The sequence below is a fragment of the Podarcis melisellensis genome, assembly GCF_964234715.1.
Source record: "Podarcis melisellensis genome assembly, chromosome: 17".
NCBI classification, from domain to species: domain Eukaryota; kingdom Metazoa; phylum Chordata; class Lepidosauria; order Squamata; family Lacertidae; genus Podarcis; species Podarcis melisellensis.
The window spans coordinates 4,768,008-4,791,420 of record NC_138534.1 but is presented as its reverse complement, the minus strand read 5'-3'; the positions used below and the strand labels follow the sequence as shown (position 1 = coordinate 4,791,420).

At 40.5% G+C, this 23,413-nt stretch overlaps 2 protein-coding genes across 22 annotated transcripts in view; one reads left to right on the top strand and one right to left on the bottom strand.

Annotated features, from left to right (window-relative positions):
- PFKFB1 (6-phosphofructo-2-kinase/fructose-2,6-biphosphatase 1) overlaps positions 1-23,413 on the top strand; it is a 294,172-nt gene that overhangs the window by 203,156 nt on the left and 67,603 nt on the right. The gene's annotated exons all lie outside the window — the stretch shown is intronic.
- Positions 1-23,413, bottom strand: part of WNK3 (WNK lysine deficient protein kinase 3) — an 81,577-nt gene that overhangs the window by 57,354 nt on the left and 810 nt on the right. For 19 of the 21 annotated variants that reach the window (XM_081895150.1, XM_081895141.1, XM_081895148.1 and 16 more), the window contains exons 1-2: positions 20,484-20,692; positions 10,657-11,309 (exon numbers count right to left, since the gene is read on the bottom strand). In XM_081895150.1, coding sequence (XP_081751276.1) covers positions 10,657-11,178 — 522 coding nt within the window. In that variant the 5' untranslated portion in view covers positions 11,179-11,309; positions 20,484-20,692. Of the gene's footprint in view, positions 1-10,656; positions 11,310-18,332; positions 18,403-20,483; positions 20,693-23,413 lie in introns of those variants that run through there. The other 2 variants (XM_081895155.1, XM_081895152.1) reach the window with 2 other exon arrangements.

Sequence of the window (23,413 nt, the reverse complement as noted above, 5' to 3'; positions counted from 1 at the left end):
TACTGCCTCCAACTGAGGAGGTAAAACATAGCTAGTAGCATTTCACTGAGCACTAGCAAGACCTCACATGCAGTGCCATGTTCAGTTCTGGGCATTTCTGTTCCATGAAACATTAAGCTGGAAATAATTTAGAAAACAGTAAGTTTAGGTTAGAAAGCACACAGCATGAAGAAAGTTTGAAACAGCTCATTATATACGGCCTCAAGAAAAGGAGGCGGGGAGCTAATATGAGAGTTTTACAGATGTATCTCAAAAAATGAAAAACAGGGAATTGTTCATCCTGCCCAGAAGACAGGAAAAGAAATAACCTACTGTAAAGTAGAATAAAGTTACATATTAGAAACAGCTTGCCAAATTGAAGAGCAGTTATCCTGTGGCATGAGGTACAGAAAGAAGATATGCTGTCTCCTACCTCAGAAATTAAGGCAGGCATCAGCTGGGGATGTTTTATGCTTAAGATGGTTGGACTTACTACTGTATAATGTCCTCACTTAGTTATAGAAAGGTGTATATGTTAGTGGGTGTCATGCAACAAAGTGCCTTGCTGAGACTACTCACTATAAGCTAAATATCCCCACTAATGCACTCCAAGCAACCATAAAAATGGTTAATTGGCCCACCAAGAAATCAAGCCATTAGCAAAACAGGCACTGGAACAGGAAACTTTTCTGCTTCACTGAACTATATAATATGCTAATTTCTTTCCCTCCCTAACAACAGCATAGATTTTAAAGCCTTTGTTTTGTTGTTCTTTTTAAAAAGGTGACAAGTTACAATGGCAAATGATCTGTTCGTACCATTTACAGACAGTTTTATGCAAAATCTATTAAATTATGTAATGGTCTTATGCTTCCCTTTCTTAACTTATGCAATTGTCATTTTTTACAGTAGGTTTTAATCCCAGAGTCTCTTCTGTAGTTTGCTTCCAGGGTCATCTTTTATTTTCCATGACTAAATAAAAGAAACATATGCTTACTTAGCAAAAGAGGTCTCTTGTTCACTTATATAAGCCCACTGAGCTACAACCTCTTTGGAACAAGGACCAGCGTTTGCATTTACACAGCATGTGCAATAATTATTAACATGATGGTTCTAACCATTAGAAACTAAAAACAATCATATACACTTTCAGCACTCACTAACCCCAGTATGCAGAGCCATCAAAGCTTCACAAGAGTTTTACAGAATTTTCCCCTCCATTTTTTGCAGATAGTTGAAACGAAGGGCTGCAAATGGTTAAAGAATACCACCCATGCTAATATAGATTTCTGCAGAAAGTGGGAAGTCAGTCCAGATCTTTCAATTTCTTTCATATATCATCTTCTCTTAAAAGCTGGTCCCAAGAAATAGTACAGAAACTGCAACACAGCCAGTCAGTTTGGGCTTATGTCATCAAGTCTAGACTTTCTACTTCAAAGCTGCGCAATCCAAGCTAAGAACAGAAAGCCCCTGGGTGGCTTTGCACATGTAACCATATAGCACCACAAATCCTGGCTGTATTGGCTGACTGGTCAACAGAATAAAGGTAAAGGTAAAGGGACCCCTGACCATTAGGTCCAGTCGTGGATGACTCTGGACTTGCGGCACTCATCTCACTTTATTGGCCGAGGGAGCCGGCGTACAGCTTCTGGGTCATGTGGCCATCACGACTAAGTCACTTCTGGCAAACCAGAGCAGCACACAGAAACGCTGTTTACCTTCCTGCTGGAGCGGTACCTATTTATCTACTTGCACTTTGTGCTTTCGAACTGCTAGGTTGGCAGGAGCAGGGACCAAGCAATGGGAGCTCACCCTGTCGTGGGGATTTGAACCGCTGACCTTTTGATCGGCAAGCCCTAGGCTCAGTGGTTTAACCCACAGCACCACTCGCATCCCTTATGGTCAACAGAATACCTTCCCATAAATCACTCCATGTCTGCCAGCAATTACAATCCATACAGATATTAAAATCTGTAGGGAGCAGCTACATACATTGTTCTACTCTTGATAACTACCATTACTGCTTTAACCAGCTTATCTGAGAATTAAGCAGACCTCTGTCACCAAACTTTCTTTTCCTTCCACATAAGTGTCTGATGCTTTGTAAGACATCCCAATGTCAGTCACTCTTTGCAGTTGCAAAGACAAAACTTTTCCAACAGCTTTGGAACAAAGACAAAGAGCCACTGTTTACTTAAGTGCTGATCACCTGCCTATGAAGCCAATTTCCATGACTAGTTCATTTTCTATGTTTCCTTTTTGTTGATTACCTTTTAAAATGACTGATGTTCCAACATAATCTCTTACCTTTTAATAAGCCAAAATAAACAATAGTCTAAATGGCACTCAGAAGATCTGATAGCTGCTTAATATTGGAGGGCAGAAGGGCAAACATTTTGCCTGGCTTAAAAAATATAAGCGATGGAAGATGGGGGCCATATAGGCAACTGATGAAAAGCAGAAGGTACTTATGCTTGTAAAGTTTTACATTCATCTTCATTTTCTAAAATTAAAGATTTGCTTTCCTTATTCCATGTGGTCAAATATCTCTTTAAATGTAGTAAAATAATAAATTTATGGCCTTGTTGGTATTGCTACCAATTATATGATCTACCCTTACTGAATCCATGTTTTGAGACCATATACTTTTTGAATCAATTTCTCATACAAGCAACTCTAAACTTGCAGGGGGATTATGCTGTGCGGATATTGCCTAAAGCCAAAATTGTGTATAGTCAAAACACGTTGGGTTCCAATTGGATTCAGTGGTGGATGGGACTGCTAAAGTCTCTTTCCACCTCTTTTTGATTTTTTTTTTTGTTCAGTGTGCAAAGCTGAACGTGCACAAGTTAAATGTGCATAAATTGCAAGTAGAAAAGAGAACACTTTTAATTAATCTGATCTTTTATTGAACCAACTTCCTGTTGATAAAGAGCTCTAAGTAACTGGAAGGTATGCATGTGTCTTCAGCAACAGAAGAGAATCTAATAAAAAGAATCATTTTATCTGTTTTGTATTTCTCATTTTACAGTGCCAGTGAAGTGTTTCACTCGGGGATAAAAATTACCAGACACAGGAACCAATATCGGATACTTCCGTTTAGCAAGACCAAAAATAGTTAAATCTGCCATTATGTAGAAGGCAGAGGTTTTTTAAAAAAATGTGAAAGCAAAGGATTCCATGCTAAATAGATTGCAAAAAACAATGTGAGCATAGTGCTCAGCTGCAAACGTGCACTAGAATTACGCGTTTAGCTGTTAGTGCTGCTGCTAACCAAAGCTTTCAGAGCGGAGAGCAACCTTCATGCTGTTCCTACATGACTTTTTTTTCTTATTTAATTTCCAACCAACAGGGATGTAATTTCCTTTTGAAAAGACATACACATGCTGGAAAGAAGCACTAAGAAGTTGTTCCAATGGACTGGCACTCAGTTCCAATACTTATGGCAGTCATTCAGAAAGGAAGACAATCAGGTCAAGGAGAGCCATTCCTCCTCACACTGCCGCCTCTGTCCCCCTCCGTAGGGAGTCACCTGCCGCCGCCACCACACGTCTCTTCCTTCTCTGGGGAGCAGCTGGAATTCTGTACGCTGTGCCTTTCACTGCCACCTCAGTGTCTTCTGAGATCTGCAACCACTGTTCTTGCTCCTCGGGCCAAGAATCAGTGTCCGAGGTGAGGGCATGAAATTGATTTTGTAGTTCTGGAGATACAGTATGGCTCCTGACAGTCAATTTAATTAAGGCATGAGTGATCACGCCCAGGGGTTGTATTCAACAAATTTTCATTCAGAGTAGATCCACCATGACTAACTTAGGTCCATTAATTTCTTGCACCTACTTCATATAGAGGTTAGATGAATACAACCCTAAGTTTCCCTCCCACAAAAGAGGCACCATTGGCATATCAGCTTAAATTGGGCGAACTCTGCCACCTGAACATCCAGATCAAAGCCAGGTCCAGGAGCATTCCCAGGCTGTGGACCTGATTTTCCATGGTGAGTCTAATCCCATCCCAAACTAGCTGCATCACTATCCCAGGATTACTAGTCCTATCAACCAAAAACACCTCTATCCTGTCTGGATTAAATATCACTTAGACAGCTACCACCCAGAAGTTGATCAAATCCCAATTTGTTAGCTGATGTTTGATCCTACACACCAGCTCAGCATGCTCTCCTTGATAGAAAAGGACATTTAGCTTACTGATGACTCCATGCCCCCAACTCTTCAGACAACCCCTTCCAGTTATGTAGATGCTATACAGCAAGATGGAAATCTGTGGAATGCCATAAACCAAGCTGCCTTGAGGGTTTTGTTGAAAGGTGTGTGTGTGTGTGTGTGTTTATTCTTTTATTTATAAATACATATATAAATAAACCAGTAGAGGTTAGTGCTCACTGAGACTGATAGGGCAGAAGGTAGGGAGGTAGACATTACGTGGAGTCACCACAGAAAAGTGCCACCTATGCACCACCACCCTCTGAACTTTTTCAGGTCGACATAATTAATCCGGAAGTAATAAATTAAGTGGAGTGTGTGAAGCAAGGATGGATGGAACACACATTTCATTCTCCCTCCCTCCCATGTTGTCTCTAAGTGACTGTGGTTATGTGCATCTTTGGAACATGAAAAATAACAGTTGCTATGGTGACCTGTCCTTGGGATCACAAAGGGCAGGAAGAGTTAAAAAAACTTATTTTAATATATCCTGCTTATTGAGGAACTTCCTCCACAGAGCAGTTTATTATTTCCAATTAAAACCAACTCTACCTGTTAATAAAATATAAAAATACAATGCAGCTAAAAAAAAGTGATGGAAAAATGCATTGAAAAGTGTGGGAGAGCAATCATTTGATGCAATGTCATATAACCTCTATGCAAATCATTCAAAATGAATGCTCAATAAACAGCCCATCTCATCTAACCTCCCCCCGAAAATGTGGAAACAAATCAGGACAAATGCTCAATAAACAGGCTATCTGGAAGTGATCTAGGTCTGACATTCATGTATAAAACATCTTTTAATCTTGTCAGTGCTGGGATGTATATTTGACTTAATTACTTCCTTACCTGCAATGCACACAAGGAAAGAGGAATTAGCATGGAAAGTTTCTGGGGCAAACTTTGAGATGGATTTAAAATAGATTCTGACAGTAAAGTGGGCAATGAGTTATTACGTCTGATAAAGTTAAAGCAACCCCAGCAAAAGCTTAGCAGATGCAGTCTAGCATTAATCATCTCTAAGCCCTAGAATGATCACAAGTACCAAAAGATTTGACTAAAGGTTATGCAGCACTTCTCATACTGCACTTTTCAAGAAGCCTTACATCTTCCTGCAAATATGTCATCCACTTTTTATTGATGGGGCACAGAAAAAGGATACATTCCAGTCACACAGCAAAGTAATAGCGAGTCCAAGAATAAAACCCAGGTCTCCTGACAATGTTCTACCCTCAAACAATTTGGGCAGGGATAGCAAAAGCATTCTTCACAGAGAGGTGGCCAGCTATGGAATCTGCTACCACAGCAAGAGTTCAGAGCTAAAATGCCTTCATCTATATTTTAAGAAAAGAGCCTATATAAGCTTTGCAGACCAACAATACTTGGAGTTGATTCACAACCAAGATCTGGGGTCAAACACGTTCCTTAAGCTTGAGGACCAGAATTTACTTTCATTCAGTAATTAATGAGTTTAAAATATAGCTTTTTTCATAAACACAATAAGTTTAATTCTGATGCTTCCAATAGGGCTTACTTTGAAATATATTTAAAAGTAGGTCTAAGTAACAAACATACCAACTGAAATTCTCACATGTTGTGTTTATTGTTTTGACATTGTATCCAAACAAACAGCCCTGCTAAATTACTCTTTTAATGTGCTCAGGACAATGCTGGAGGAAAGAATATAGATTGCGGTGCTGGATCAATGAATGTTGTAACTGATAAGGCTACAAATATGGCACAGCATAAGCTTTGCTTTAAACTCAGCCAGCACTGCAGAGGAGCTGTTTAGATGCATGGCATGGAAAATTCTGATGAGCTTAGGCTAAACTAGCTGTGGAGGAGATTAAACCAATTATTAGGCATTCAGTAGTTATTCCACCACCCACTGATGGGTATGGGGGGGCGGGTGAGGGAACAACCACACACTGTTTTTTGAATCATAGCTACTCAAATCAATTTTCCATTACAAAGAAAATGCAAGCAATGACCTGGCTTTCTTTAAAATGGTACTTTCCCTCTGAATGGTCTTTCTAATGCATTCACCTGCTATTCACATAATATGCTTAGTCCTCTATTACAGTCTATCTGTTCCAAAGCAGGACAACTATGGGGGCACAATAGAATCAGAGAGTGGGAAAGTTGGAAGGGACCCCTGAGGTTCATGAGAGCCAGTGTGGTGTAGTGGTTAAGAGCGGTAGTCTCGTAATCTGGGGAACCGGGTTCGAGTCTCCGCTCCTCCACATGCAGCTGCTGAGTGACCTTGGGCCAGTCACACTTCTTTGAAGTCTCTCAGCCCCACTCACCTCACAGAGTGTTTGTTGTGGGGGAGGAAGGGAAAGGAGAATGTTAGCCGCTATGAGACTCCTGAAGGGGAGTGAAAGGCGGGATATCAAATCCAAATAAACTCTTCTTCATCTGGTCCAACCCCACATCCAGTTTATTATTACAAAACAAGTAAATAAACTACCTTTGACAACAGAGATGCCAAACATTGTAAGAGTCCTGCTGGATCAGGGCCCACCTAGTCAAGCAGCCTGTTTCCAGAGTAGCCAAGTACAGTATCTGTTTCCAATAAATTTGCTAGCAGGCAACAGCTCTCCCACTTTCCTTCAGCAACAGGTTTTTGAACCTGGAAGTTCCTTTAAGCTATAATGGCTAATAGCCTCTGATAGGCCCATTCACCAGGAATTTGTCTAGTCCCTTTTTAATATCCTCACCCCAAAGTCTATTTGTGTCTTGTTTGCTGCCACCTCCAGAATGCTTTGCTGGCTTAAGTGAGTAGAATGGCAAGATGTAAAGAATAGAATTTCTAGAGGGGCCACCAGGAGCGCATTGGAAGATGGCCGACAATACCATCTGTCCGGCTCACACGGGGTAATTAAGAGGCTGATATGGGAGTATGCAGTCTCCCTTGTTTACCCCAGGGAATGGGGAAACACTGCCTTGCCTGTGGTTGCCATAAATCACCCCCGAGTTCGAAAGAAGGGGGTGAAGGCACTAGGCACACATCCTCCGTGGGAGCCGGCTCTCCCAGACGCTGTCTCTGATCGCGCGAACTGGCTGCAGGAGCTCGAATTAAACAATTAGAGAACAATTAGAGAAGACTGCTAACTGAAGTGACCTCTGTGAAGTAAGAGCGACGGATTGGATTTAACAGGAATTCATCATGAAGAAGAACATCAAAGGGCTGGTATGTCGGAACGGGACTGGATGGGGGGGACATTTTTCCTTTTCTTCTATGTGATTACCCAAGAACCCCTCCCCAAAAAGAACCATCGCATAACTGACCTAAGCGGGACAATTAAAAACTATGTGGAAATGAATTATCAACCAAAAGTTTGGCGTATGGAGATCCGGAAAAGAATAAGGGCTTTTGGAATGGCGCGGCAATAAAAAGGGAGTCGCCATGTTGGCAGGTTCTGTCGAAAGACTGATGACTGAGGAGGAGGAAGCTATGGATCTGTTTTTATATGGGATTTCTGGCAGAACCTCCTCAGAAGACTGAGAAAGGGAGTGACAGACCTGTGAAGATTAACGAGTAGACAGCAAGAGTGTGTTTATTTATGGAAGTGATGAAAAGCGGCAGCCGTCTGAATATGACCCTTGGATGAATGGAAAAACCCACACAGGACTACAATTGGTTTCAACTCGCTTGTGGAGACTATCAGAGGTCACAAAGAAAAAGGAAAAATATATGAAAACAACAAGAAGAGATGTGGAAAACAACAAGGAACATCATTTGAACAGACATCAAAGCAGCAGCAACAAGATGATTGGATCCCTTTCGGAACTTGAAATATGGGTACCCCCAACAAAAAATTAAAATTTGGCTTTGTAATTTGGAATTAATGTGATTTGATTTGATTGGTCTGTTAATAATTTTTTTTTAAAAAAAAGAATAGAATTTCTGCATCTTTCATTGTTTTGAGTTTTTGTCATCCCCGCACCTTCCAAAATGCCACCTTTTACGCACAACTATTGAAGTTACGGGCTCCCCCCCCCCCATCAAGTGAATAAATAAAAATACTTTAGTAAATGTAGAAATAATCAGGATATTTGAAATTGAAATTCTCAAGGAGGTCATTTGGATGATGTATGTTGTGGCGCTTTCTAGCGAAGCAACTGGCAATCCAACTGAGCGATAGGCGTGGCTTCTGCCAACTGACCAGTCACATCACAGGTAGTTTGGTTCTGGAAGCTTCTCATAGTTTCCAGCAATTTCTCCTGAAAGCAAGCACCTGCAGGGCCTGTGTAGAAACAAATGGAAGTTTCTCACAGGCTATTTATACGGCAGAAAGCCCTCAGGCTTTGTCAATGATATAGTTCAGTTTATTTAAGTTCAGAATTCAGATTGGTGCAGAGTTCATAGCTTACGTTTGTTGTTGTTACGGTCAGAGGGGGGATGTAATTTAAAGTAATTTTAAAGAACTGTTGTTGAGACATTTCATTCTGAATCTGCTAGACAGAGCCAGACAGAGGAGGATGGCAGATGGGTGCCCTGCCCCCCCCCCAGTAAATCCTGGCTACGCCCATAGTTCCCTTTTTAAAAAACTGGTCATCCTGTGGCAGGAATATTGTCAGAAACTTGGCAAAGGGCACTACAAATGAACTGCACACAAAAGGTTTCACCTGCATTTGGAAAAAAGCATCTTGTGACACTCACACCAGCCATAACACCACAGCCCACTTGCAGCTCTATCCTAGCATAGCAAGCATAGCAACCAAGGGGCAAAAGTGGTGGTGCTTAACAGACCTGGAAGGAAGCAAAGACTTAAGAATGAATGTGGACACATAGGCATGAGCAACATCAGCAGAACTACTTTCTGTAAAGAGAAGTGAGTGACCACTCTAGACCTGGAGAAGAAGAAGCAAATTTTTAAAGAACCCAGACGTAGCTAAAAGTGCTCCCCTTACGTTAATGGACTTCAGCTCCCATCTGCCTCAGGCAGCACAGCTAATGGTTGGAAATTATAGGAGTTGTAGTCCAACAACATCTAGAGCACACCAATTTGGCTACTTCTGCATCAGTATTCATCCATCCCTCAGCAATGTTTCCATACACATGATGCCAACATTTGATGAGGCCTTTTCCTAAAATAATCCTAGGGACAAGTTCTATCTGAATAGGACAGAACAGAAGTGGAGGAGGAGACAGGAGCCTAAAGTAAGGGTCAAGATATAGCAAAGGACAGAAGCTATGGAACCAAGAGATGGATAGAGGGCAAAAACAAAGAGGGCAAGGGAAAGAAATGTAGGCAATGTCTAGTTGAGAATGGAAATTGAGGCAAGCACATTCCTGAGCAATTAGTGTATACTCCAACTTTATGGCCACATTTCGACATACACTTCCATCACTGGGAGAACATCCCACTAAGATAATAGTCTGAAGGTACATGATACTTCAACTCCTAAATTAGAGGAAACCACCCATTAATAGTGTCTGCTTAGGAAACCACTCAGAAACCAAATGTAAACCATGTATTTATAAGCAATTATTTCCCGTGCTTACTTATAAATAAATATTGATTAGTCAGTTGGTTTGTGAACTGGTGGAAAAAAGAAATTCCTTGCTATCTGAGATACTTACAGTATTATACATTATAAAAGTCTGTATGAAGTAATACCAACTCAGGTGAGATCCTATCATAGGCAAGGAATGTAGCTAAGGGGTACTGAAATTCAGTGCTTTAAAAAACCTACAGAAGCCACAGCAAAACCCAGTTCTGTTGACAATTTGCATAAATTTACTTAACATGTGCACTTTATTTGGTGCAGTTTATTTATTTGGGAGGGGGTAAGCACTGCATGATTGGATGTTTTCCCAGTTTATGACATGAACTGAGTAAAAGGTATCAAAATTGTTAATACTTCAGAAGTGGCAATGAAGTGCAGGAGGCAGAAGTAGCGAAAGACCTGTGGCCCAACAATTGCAGATTATCTCTGGCTTCTAAGAATTTAGCAGAAATAGCAATACCGTGGTACCTCGGGTTAAGTACTTAATTCGTTCCGGAGGTCCGTTCTTAACCTGAAACTGTTCTTAACCTGAAGCACCACTTTAGCTAATGGGGCCTCATGCTGCTGCTGTGCCGCCAGAGCACGATTTCTGTTCTCATCCTGAAGCAAAGTTCTTAACCCGAGGTACTATTTCTGGGTTAGCGGAGTCTGTAACCTGAAACGTCTGTAACCTGAAGCATATGTAACCCGAGGTGCCACTGTATATTTTTATCTGTAACTATGAAGACTAGTAACTTGTTCTTTTAAAAAATGCAAGCCAGCTTTCTCAAGAAGCCATACAAGTTGCTAGTTCCTGCATTAGAAGCCTCTGCAGTATGACCACTCTAGTCATGTAGGTTTCTGGATATCCCAAAATGTACCTCTCAAAAGCTGGACAAAGTTAGCCCTTCTGAACACCAGACAGACACATGAATGACCGATGGAACTCATCTACACTAACCTGCAATTCACACCAAGCGACTTCTACCCAGGTTTCTGTGTCCAGGCCCTTGAACACTGTTTTGAAGGCCCCTCTCCCCAGCTCAATGTCGAATTTCAGAAACCTTCCTCCAGGCGATGTAGCCACAGCCTTCATCTCAGCCTCCTCTTCTATTTCTTTCTTGGTTCTTTCCTTAGAAGCTTCCAAATTCACCTTCGAGCCATGCTCACATCTGGCCTCCTGGCCTGCCACCAGACCGCTGGAAGAAAGATGAGCCACCCTCTGGTCACCCACCACAAACTGCTCCTGTTCATCCTTTGGAGTGGGTTCCAAGGCCTTTTCATCCTCCATTATCTCCACACTCTTTCGGAAAAACCTTTTCCTCTCTGTAGTTGCCCCAGAGGCAGGTGTGTTGACATCCTCTTTGGTCCTGGTCTCCATGGTCAAAGGGGCAACAGCAGAGGAGTCCCTACCTTCCATAGAGACTCCATCAGGTTTCTCTGATTCCTCTGTGCTGGCTGATTCACCAGAGTCCGTAGCCATGACACAGCAGAGCCTTGGCACTTGGATATGTTAAGTGTTTCCCTTCCTCTTCACTTCAGGCACATCATGAGTAACGGCAATGTTACCAGGACTTATTTCCTCTCAGATTATCATAAGATTCCCATGGCAACCTGTAACAAGAAGGAGGGGAGGGAAAACAGGATCATTTTAGAAAGTGAAATACGAAGCAGCCAGCCACCAAAAACGCAGCTTTCACTTAATTAATCTGGTCTTCCTTAATCCCAGCAACACAAACCTGTTTGCTCTTCCTCTTTTTTTGCTGAAACTTTATTATTGCTTTAAACTCAATGAGAGTTACATGCAATATAGATCAAATCATACACAATAATGGCTTCAATATATTCTGTTACATCAAGTATACTGTATACAAAAGCACTGATTGTTTGACGTACAAAAAGAACTTGCTGACCTAAGTATCTCTCCTCCCCTCCTACTCAACTATTGTAAATTAGTTCACTCAGTTGCCAAAGCCAAACTAATGCTAACATTCTCAAATACACCTTTCCTGTTGGTCATCTCTCACTTTATTATTTGTATTACAAAGTACTGCATTCACCTAAACAATTATCAAAATCCCAATTCTTATTGGATGCTTAGAAAGGCCAGTGAATATTGTGGCCTCACACTATATAAAAACATTTTTTCAAGCCTACCTCCATGCAAAAAACTTTCAAACAGAAAGAAATTAGGAAGTATGTACATACACACACAGGAATCATATTGCTTTCACTGGGTCATACAAGGGAGCAAGGAACAGAACCCCCAGTCTGTTGATCAAAAATCCTAATACTGTACTGCCATTTATCTGCGGCAGTGTATGTATCTAAATTGACATATGCTGCCTCAGAACAACAGAAACCAACTAACAGCTTTTCTTAGACACCACTCCCCTTATGTCCTGCCCTTACCACAATTGCTCCTTATAAATTAACTGAAAGAAGTACTTCTATTCTCATGTTATGAATGTGCATTGTGGATGCTTAATAATTAAGTCCGGATAAACTGGTATTTCCTGCTAGCATGTTGTATTATGAAGGTAGCACTGTGGCCACGGTGCTTGGGATTTTGAATGCGGTTTTGAGGCTTTTTTAAACAGCTTTCAAATGTAAAAAAGAAAAAAATCAATTGTTCAATGGAAATGCATTTAATCAGCTAGCATACAACAACAACAAAGCTTCAAGCAAATGGATGAGTTAATGGACTCCCTTTAAAACCCTCTAGATACTTGCAGTCATATGCCAAGTTTATTTACAAATATGTACTGTTACTGCAACAAAGGCACATCTACTTGGCTTCCCTTCACCTTACTTTGTAACCAGCTCATCAAAGGCTTTTAAATATATAATTTGTTTCTGAAATAATTCAGTCCAACCATGCTGTTTTATCAAAGTTTAATCTTGGGGAAGTAGGGAAGACAATGTATTCATTTTAAACAGAGCTAGCTGAAATCTCGTGGTTCATTCAGCAGCTAAGTAGAATGTACCTGACAGAAGGCTCCTATGAAGCTATTATCACAGCATGTCTACGGGAAACTATTTTGCAGTTCTCCTGAGCATCTTTTAAAGACAAAAAGTATCTGGTCCCTGCTAGATAAATATTCCTTTGAGAAAGCATATTTTGAATGTGAGCTTTCAATATGGGAAGAAATATAACACAAGGGGGGAAAAGAAAACAAATATTTGAACTATCTCGCAAAGCAACCGTGGGTTAAAGCATTCTTTTCCGTCAACAATCTCAGTTCACTTTTCAGCAACATTTCATAATTAAACCAGGTAAAATTAAACCAGGTAAAAAGACCAGGTAAAAATATTCCATTGAAGTATATTTCAAAGACTCAGAAATAAAAAGCAACCTTCCTTTTTAGTAATCTCATAAATAGTCCTGGAGGACACCAGGCTGGGGAAGTCTGGTTTATCCCAAGCAGGAAACTGAGGACAGTAGAATCATCAAATGACAAGCCATTAAAAGGAGCCAGTGGTGTGCTGATTAACAGTGGTGGACTAGGACTGGGGGACCAGGGTTCAAATTCCCACTCAACCAGAAAGTTTACTGGGTGATCTGGAGTTTGCCACCATCTTTCAGCCTAATCTATCTCACAGGATTGCTGTGAGTATAAAATGGGGATGAGGGAACTGTGTGTGCCTCCTTGAGCTCCTCTGAGAATAATGAGATATAAATGTAATAAATAAATAAATAAATATGTGTGCTGAAGATGGATAAGAAAATTGTACTGGAGTCTAAATGAATTCTGTCTTTACTGAAGAAACTTTTGGAGAGCTACCTGTACCTGAACAACTGTGTTGGCGGATTGCATCAGAATAACTACTGTATGTCAAATATTTTTAGATGTGGTTTTAGTACTGATTGTCAAGTTCAAAACTGGCAACTTATTGAAGCTGGATGGCATTCACCCAGAGTTGAAAGGAACTCAAGTATGAAATTGCTGATCTTTTACAAAAAGTATGTGACTTATCACTAAGTTATATATTTGAACTGGAAGGTAGTCAAAGCAATACCAGTTTTTTTAAAGGTAGACCAAGGATATTACAGACTTGTCAGTCTAATTCTGTCTTAAAGGTAAAGGTAAAGGGACCCCTGACCATTAGGTCCAGTCACGGACAACTCTGGGCTTGCAGCGCTCATCTCGCTTTACTGGCCGAGGGAGCCAGCGTACAGCTTCCAGGCCAACATGACTAAGCTGCTTCTGGCGAACCAGAGCAGCGCACAGAAACACCGTTTACCTTCCCGCTGGAGCAGTACCTATCTATCTATCTACTTGCAATTTGACGTGCTTTTGAACTGCAAGGTGGGCAGGAGCCAGGACTGAACAACAGGAACACACCCCGTCGCAGGATTTCGAACCACGACCTTCTGATCGGCAAGCCTTCTGTCTTAGGTGGCTGATAAACAGCATTATTAAAGACAGTGTTATTAAGCTATAGCAGAACATACAATACAAAAAGAAATGTTTGTAAAAAGAAGTATTTGCTTCACCAAATATTGAGAAGTCTTTCAGCTTGTTGCTAAACATGTAGCTAGAACTATAATCAAGCCATTATTAAATTGGATTTTCAAAAATCATCTGACAAAATATCTCGAAATAACTAGGATTTGTGGCAACCTTTGCCAGCAGGTCTGCCACCACCATGTTATGGCTAGGAAATGATTAGTGATACTCAGATCAACACAGCAGATACATTATACCAAAGAAGCCAGTGAAATTCTATCAATATCTCATTTATGTAGCTCTGCTCTCTTTATGTAATCAAAAGGGTAAAAGAAATTCTAAATTCATATATGCTGTGAAAATTAATTATAACAACCTGCTCACTCTGTAACAATAAATGTTATTAATAGCTACCCCACCACCACCAAAAAGACAAGATGGGGCAAAATGTGAATGAATTCACAGGTGCAACTTTGCTGCCAAGGTCATTAGCAAAAATGGTACTAAGTGAATATGCTAACAGGTGCAGACATATGACATATGATCAACAGTTCACCCTTGAGGCCAAAAGCCAGCTGAGCCAGTGACATTCCCATGGTGACTCTTAACTGCAGAGAAGCCCCAGCTTGTATACACAAATGCTAGTTTTAAAAAGGTTCATTGTTTTTGTTCTTTTTTAAATCAACTACTTCATTTGCTCACAATGTCATCTTAGAAAACAGAGACTATGTGATCACGGAAATGTTGGGGGCAATTTAATGTTTTTACTTATTCAGGGTTCAATTTTGTTTTACCTTTTAGTCATCCCAACCATGGAGACTGTGGTTGGGTTACAATGCACTGAGCCCACAAATTAGCCAGACTAAAACTAGTAGAACAGATAAAAAATTACTGAGAGAAAGCACTGGCTATCTGTCTTGTCTTAAAGTAATAAAATGCAATTTAACAGCTACAACTTGGGAGGAAAATACTTAAAACAAAATTGAAGAAAGTATCTAGACTTGAATACAGTGGAGAATGGCCAAGGTTATAATTGGCCACAACTGAAAGCAAGTCAGCAGTAGACAGGATTGCCAAAAAATGCATCTACTATGCCATTTTGGGTTCATCTCCTTTAACAGAATGCTATATTTAAGCCATAGGAAGCAGCAATACGGACCTTGTTTAGCACTGCTTAGGTCTCAGCTAATAATAATAATAGTAATTTTATTATTTGTATGCTGCCCATCTGACTGGGTTGCCCCAGCCACTCTAGGTGGCTCCCAACAGAGTATGAAAAACACAATAAAACATCAAACATTAAAAACTTCCCTAAACAGGGCTAAAGTAATGTTATCTAGCATTGGTAACCATATTTTATAAAATATGCCAATAAACATATATTTTAAATATGGTTGCCAATGAGAAGAGGGAGTAACAGGCTTCAGTTGCAGTAGGCTGAAGGTAGATATCAGAAAACTCTTCCATATTATAAAAATAGTTGGGCACTAGAATGAGTCGTCCAGAGAAGTTATGCAATCATCTTCCTTAACCTTAAAAAAATGGCAGAACAATGGAAACCTACCACTGCAGAAACTTCAACTGGATGATCCTCAAGGTCCCATTCAACTCTATACAGAAAAACAATAATAATGCTATTTCCACCTATGACTATCTAATCCATCATATCTCTTCTGGCACTGAATGCTTCTGGATTAACTTCTGACTCACATTAAAGAAACCTGGGCAGGGTAACAAATGGCCAGACAGCAGATTCCCCTTCCCTGATCCATGATTCTTCAAAACCTTAGCCATCTAATAGAACAGATTCAGTTATAGGATTAATCATATCTGTAATCTGAATAATGCACATAAATATTTTGGAACAGAGTCTCTAGCTATCATGGGTATAAAACTCTGCAGGGTGGAGGAAGGGTTGCAATAAAGAGATCTGAGATCTCAGAGTCCTCTATGACAGATGAGAAAGGCCAGTCTAGAAAATTTTCTTTTGAGTAAGTTTGATGGGTGGGCTTGGCCATACAATTATAATACAAATGATCAACACATTCAGTGTCAGAAACAAATCTCTAACAACCACAGTAACTGAAATTGCCTTAGCGTCAAAATGATTTCTACATTGGTTCCTACTTGTCATAGTTGATGCTGAACTTTGTTTCAAAATAGCATTCATAGATGGAAGAGGTTACAGTTTTACCGACAGAGAAAAATAGAGATTCTGGTTAACAAATCAGCACATCTATAAAGTTAAAAAGAGCCAGCTCACAAGTTTTGGCTACCTTCCACAATCGGACAAGCTATGAACATAGATGTATAGTAGCTGTTAGCCAGAAATTAGATGTAGGATTGGTTTTTGGCTAAGTCAAAAAGTGATTGAAGCTTAAGCCACTTTAAATAAGCTGTCCAGCATGAATGAAAGCAGCAGCAGCATAGGAACTAAGGGTTTTAGATGCAAGCCAGGAGCTCACCTTAGCCATGAACTCACTGGGTGACTGCTGAGAAGACTCAACTTCAGCCCCTCATCTTTATTAGAATTACTTTGATAACATATAGAAAGAAGGCTCAACACTAAGAAAGCACTATCTAAATGACTATTAATATTTTATGGGAAGAAGAATAAGAATATGAAATCACAGGGTATTTTGTTCTTTAAAAACTCCATTATTATTATTATTATTATTATTATTATTATTATTATTATCATCATCATCATTAACGTTTCTATAAACAAAGGGTGAAATAAAACGTTGCCATTTTGCTCATAGAATGGCTTTTGACCCACCTGAGGTGTCTACTAACGTTAGGCAAGGAGAGGTGATTTTTGACAATTTGCCCTTCCCACCATGCCTGTTGAAAATTTGTTCCAAACTGTTGGGTGACCCTCCAGAATAGTGTGGAAGGTGCTGCAGGGGGAAGGAGAAAATCAGCAAAAAATCACCTTCCCTTCACTTATGTTAGCAGACTCCTCAGCTGGATCGAAAGCTGTTCCGCTTGAACTGGATTTCACCCAAAAGATTTTCTCCAGTACGCTTTCTTCACAATATGCAAAAGCTACTCTTCCCATGTGTTCATTCTTAAAGACTACGTTGAAAACCCTGGACAAGGCATGGGAAGAGCCAGAAGTGTTACAAATGCAGCATCTGCCAGAATATCAACTCTTGAATATAACATAGACTTCAGAAATGTCAAGGAAATGTCTCAACCTCACCTATGCAGAAAAAAATGATTTAACATTTAAAATGTCTGCTACTCTTGGAATAGAGAACAGCTGTGACTTTGTAGCTGATCATTTGACAAAGTGCCATATACTCAAGCTATATTCAGGACTGGGAAAAGTTCACCTGCAAATTAGGTAAAAGCTGTTTGAGGCATTTAGGAGAGTTTAAACAGATAGTACCATATTCATTATGATCAGTAAACAAGCATTGGTAACTATGCTAAATCTACATATTCTAGCCAGTAGAAAAGAAACATAAGACAAACCAGGAACCCTGACTTAAAAGCAATGCTTTCTCTATCTGTACTATCAGAAGTGTGATTTGGTCCTCCATATTTGATCACAATGTTCACAGAACTACCTATACTTCCAATTCAGTCTTTGACTGTCTCTTTTACTCAATGTTCCTCCATACTTTAGGCAAAATAAAAACTGCTAGCATCACCTACTATGGCTCAGAAGGCAGGTATATAAAAAAAGGGAAGAATCCATATCATGTTGGATACTGAGAAGTGACTATAGGAAGCAAAAAGGCAGCATACAAAACTAAAACAATAATCCCAAAGCAATCTCCTGCCCAACACTCAAGGAGAAGTCCAGAACTAACCATGCCTATGGAGGGAAGGAATGCCCACCTCTTATTTTGAGAGAGGTACAAAGTCTAGTGTTAGGGTTTACTACTAGGTCCAAGAAACAGAACAGTTCTCTGAAATTTTACACAAAATCCAAGCTTATCTAGCTTAATAGGGTTGATAAAGGGAGCTCTGGTCCCTTTCTGGTCCTGTTCTAAATGCCTCAGGTTTCAATAGGAGTCATTTGCTGCCACTTTTTAAAAGTCACCCACAAACAAATTAAAAAGATGGATAAGATACTATATTAGGTAAAATTGTTGTTAACTCTACAAAATAATACAACCTTGTAAAGAAATCCACAAAAGCTATAAGAATGCAAAAAGGAGAAATTTATACTAACCTACTTGGGGCTAGCTGACGAGTGATGATGAGTTTGATCCCTTCTGCAGTCTGTTGTGTTTCTATGCTGGCTGCAGAAAAGGGACAAAGCACTCCATCTCACTCACCTACATGGAATTCCTTGTTGCCCATGGCTACCAGGCTAGTGCTGAAATGCATAGTCTCTGATGCTTAAACTATTCAGTAAGGGACCCAACCTCTTTTAAGGAGTCTTGGTCTTTGACCAACGGCAGTATTTGGGTTCAGCTACAAGTCAAAACTGTCTGCTATGCTCCCGAAAGATATGCAAACAAATAACAGCTGGCTAATATATATTTTTTGAACTGTTGGAACTCTACACGACTTTTATTTAAAATGTACATTTCAACAGTAACTTAAAATAATCTGAATTGCTTCTGCTTTCAGGTTCTGTTCTAAGGAGGCTTGTATTTTTTCAAAAATCATAATTGCAGACACTAGCAATAAACTCATGGACAGGGAACAGAGGGCTCCTTCTGATGAGTGGTGTGAATAAATCACAGAATTCTGCAACAGCAACACCCTCTGAGGGACTCCACCACCACCACCCTATTGCCAGAGATCCTTCCATACTGCCAAAGCAACAAGAGATTAATGGAATCTTGATCTATGCATTGCACCTTTCTGAGACAAATGGATATCTAGCAGCCAAAATTCTAAGTCACGGGGGACTTTATTTCCACTTTCATGACCCAGATAATAAAATCTGCTGCTCAGCTCCCAAGTTCTTACCTTTCTGCCGGCAACAGGAACTAAACCAGGAACCTAGATAGCTGCAGGATATATTTAAATGCCTTTTTTTTTTTTACAGTCTCAAACCATGAGCAAAATTCCATAATACAACTAGGAAACCTGGGTTTGTCTGAGTGTTACTTTTTAATGCACAACAAAAGTATGCAGAAAGCACTCACCAACCTATTTGTCCCTACTATTACATGACTTTCATTTCAAATGCAACCTAAAGGCAGCTGGATATTAAAGTATCAAAAAATAACATGATATAAGGTACAAAACAGACAAACAGCTGCAATGGTTCTGAAGAACAATTAATGAAAACCCATCTAAGGAAAGCAAAGGAACTATATATTTAACTTGGGTGATCAGACAAGAAGAAATGCCCCAGATGGAAGTGCTGATCAAACCCCCCACCCATCCCAATTGAAATATTTCACCAACAAAGCTAAATTACTCAAACAGCACAATCCTATGCATGTTTACTCAGAAGAAAGTCCCAGGATGTCCCGTGGAGGATATTCCCCCGGAAGTGTGTTTAGTATTGTAGCCACAGTTATTTTAAAACAAACACAATCTACATATACACTCTCCCCTCTATGAGGAAAAAAATCCCACTGATGAATTCAGTCTGCAAAATTCCTAGGGGTGGAGGAACTACACAGCCACACACAAAAGGTCTTTTAAAAAAAAATCCCGCAGAATGAGGTTGATACCACAACACAGGAGGGTAGATGCAAACAAACAATAATAGAAAGCACATACAAAAGGGAAAATAGAGGGGGGTTTTAGGCATGTGGTTAATAGGACATTGTGGAACAATGAGAGTAAAAGCCACAAATAATTTAAGAAGAGGCTTTCTTCTCTTCCCCTATCTAGTCCATTGGAATTCTATACACACGTACTCTGCCTCTTTCCTCCACATGCTAAATAAAATATCAGTATAAAATTCCAGCTCTATCGTTCCTCCCTGCCTCATCATTTTTGAGCACATGACTCACCCAACAAAGAAATTCCATCCATCGTGACCCCCCACACACCTGTCTTTTGAACACCAAATATCACTCACAGATTAAATCACCCCCAGCCTGGAGGGGGGGACACCAATTGATTCCTCAAGGCTGCACATATTTTCTAGGAACTAAGTCGTGTTGATTTCAAATAATTTAATTTCTAAGTATTGGTACTGTACTTTAGATAATAACATAAATCCCCGGCCGGATCCATTTTCTACTCCAACCACCAATACTCCCAACAGTGCTCAGCACGGCGATTCATCCAGACATACTGTAGTCACATGCACAAAAGCCGCCCAGACCCCCTCCTCTTTTGCGATCTCTCTTCTTACTACCCACCCATCATTCAGGGAACAAAAACCATCCCTAGACCACCCCCTCCTTACCCAAGTGTATAAGGTTTGGGCTAGCGCCCGCGGGGAGGCATCTCTCCATCTCTGTGGACTCCTCTCAAACAAACCCCATGGAAGCAGTGAAAAGGAGGTGGGGGATGCTTACTGCATCAAGGGGGGAAAAGACCCCCACCTCCTTACAAGGAAGAACTTCCGGGTAATGGTGAACCTCGTCTGATAAGCAGGTGAAGAGCAATCCTCTCCCTTCTACCTTCTGTCTGGGCTGTACTATTCGGAGGAAACCCCTCCATATATACACAGAGAGCAGGAGGAGGAGGAGGAGGAGATGGAAGCAGAGGCAGCCCTCGTACAGCTTGACATGCCAACAAAGTCTCAATGAAGCAAACTACATGGGGTAAACCATCTGCCCTATAAAAGAGAGGGGGAGAAAGATACACAGAGATGGATGGTGTATAAAGGCAGAACACCCGGATGTCAAACGAATATGTTCTTTCCCATCTTCAGCAGTGGAGATTTCCACTCTCTGGGAGAGCATTAAGTAGGCAGAAATAAGACATGGTGATAGTATTAGCTCACTTCTTCTGCAGACACATGTCATTTAATTTAGTCGGTTTAAAGATGTGCTAGCATGACTATGCCAAGCTCAGCAAAACGTGCGTGCGCACACACAGGCAGCCTCACGTTCTCAGCAGCTCTTGTGCAGGAACAGAACAGCAACCACAAATTTACAAATGCAACTATAACATACATAGCAACCACAAATTTGCACATTTTAATCAGAAGTAAATCACATTTGATGCTCATACACTACCAAACTCACAGTTCAATGCGAAAATAAAAACATGAAAATTACACCAATTTCCACAACCATTGTCTTTCTAACATATACTTCATTGAAAATACTCTCTCATCTTCCAACACCAGAAACAAAACTGAAAAGATCACACATACTTCCACATTTATTCTAGAGCTTCAATCAATTTTAAAACTTTTGTTAATTAAAAATGACATACTGATTAATCAGGATTTTAAATGGTTTAAATACAAGTAAATTTAAAAAACAAACACAAATTATAAAAACAAACATGGAAAACACCATTTTAAAAGAGGTGGTGCCTGCTGCAGAACACGTGTGTATCATCAGAACACAAAGTACAGTAAAGGTAAAGATAAGGGGACCCCTGACCAGTTATGGACGACTCTGGGGTTGCGGCGCTCATCTCACTTTATTGGCTGAAGGAGTTGGCGTACATGACTAAGCCGCTTCTGGCGAACCAGAGCAGCGCACAGAAATGCCGTTTACCTTTTTACCGGAGCAATACCTATTTATCTACTTGCACTTTGACGTGCTTTCGAACTGCTAGGTTGGCAGGAGCAGGGACCGAGCAACGGGAGCTCACCCCGTCGTGGGGATTCGAACCACCGACCTTCTGATCAGCAAGCCCTAGGCTCTGTGGTTTAACCCACAACGCCACCCACATCCCATTTACAAAGTACAGAAGTAATAGTCAATTACATTTCACTCATAGTAGACCTATTGAAATTAATGGACAGGTCTTAATCATGTTCATTCATTTCAGTGGTTCTATTCTAAGTAAAACTTAGCTGAATACCACTCAATAGTCTGTGACTGAGGGGGTATGAGTTCAGATGTAGCAGAATGGATTGTACCACTTCAGACTGGAGGTTGGGCAACAGAGTTTTGAATGCTCCACAGTTAAAAGCTAAAGCAGAAGACAAAAATGTTGTGGTAGACAGTCCTTTTCTTCTCAACATGCTGGTGTTCTTCTTGCAGGGAACATTTTTACATGCAGGAGCATAAAAAATGGCAACCCCACCTGCAGTCTGAAGTGATAAAATACAATTTATAGCACCCCTTTCTGTTCCATGAGTGAAACAAGCCTAAGGAGAAATCTGTACCCCACTTTCCAAAATCCACTGCAACACTCAAGGGCTCACCAGCAAAATAAATAAATGGGAAAGGGGTTTCTCAAATACAGGAACATTGAAAACCACCAAACTAATGGAACAGCAGGAATACTAGAGCCTAATCACCAAAAGCTGACTTTCATGGTTTTTGAATAGACTCACTGCATTTCAACTATTCTGCTGAGACAATTGCTTTTGGCTCTTACTGAAATGCATTCACAAAAAGAACACCCTTAGTACTACCTGCTTCAATAAAAACAGGGCTCCTAAACCTCGTAAAAAGAAGTATTCCAAACAGTCCGCTTCCTCCCATCACAGTATAGTAGAAAAACCTGCATATGCTGAAATTCCCTTTTCTGTTAGGAACATAAGATGCCTCCATATACTGAGTCAGACCATTGGTTCACCTATCTCAGTATTGCCTCACTGACTAGCAGCAGCTCCCAAAGGTTTCAGGCAGGAGTCTCTCTCACCCCTATCTGGAGATGCCAGAGATTGAACTTGAAACCTTCTGTATGCAAAGCAGATGTTCTACCACTGACCTAGTGAAGGCACAGGACTACTATCCTATACAGAATTTATAACTATTGCCAGTTGATCCAATCATAATCCTTATCAGTCTTCAGAGACTGGTCGATGTACAACCCTTGGTGTGCTGGAAGATATATCCCATAAATATTGAGGTCAGCATTGCTGTGTAAGAAAACCACTCGTGGAGGGCCATAGCTCAGTGGTGGAGCGTTCACTTTGAATGCAGTGGTTCAATCCCTTGCATCTCCAGGGATAAACACACACACAATCTCAGTCCCACAAAGAATATGCCTCCGATTACAGGGGCCATTTTTATAGCACTGCTTTGTTTGACCATCCACTCAAAAATGTGTTGTTGTTTTTAATTGAAAGCCCGTAAGAAACAGGAGACCAATATCCCAAAAGCGACCTGCTTTCCTGCAAGCAGAAAGTGTGCTGGAAAACCTTGGACAGAGATATAAACTGTATTCTGGGGCAGCAACTAGCACACTGCAGATGACCAA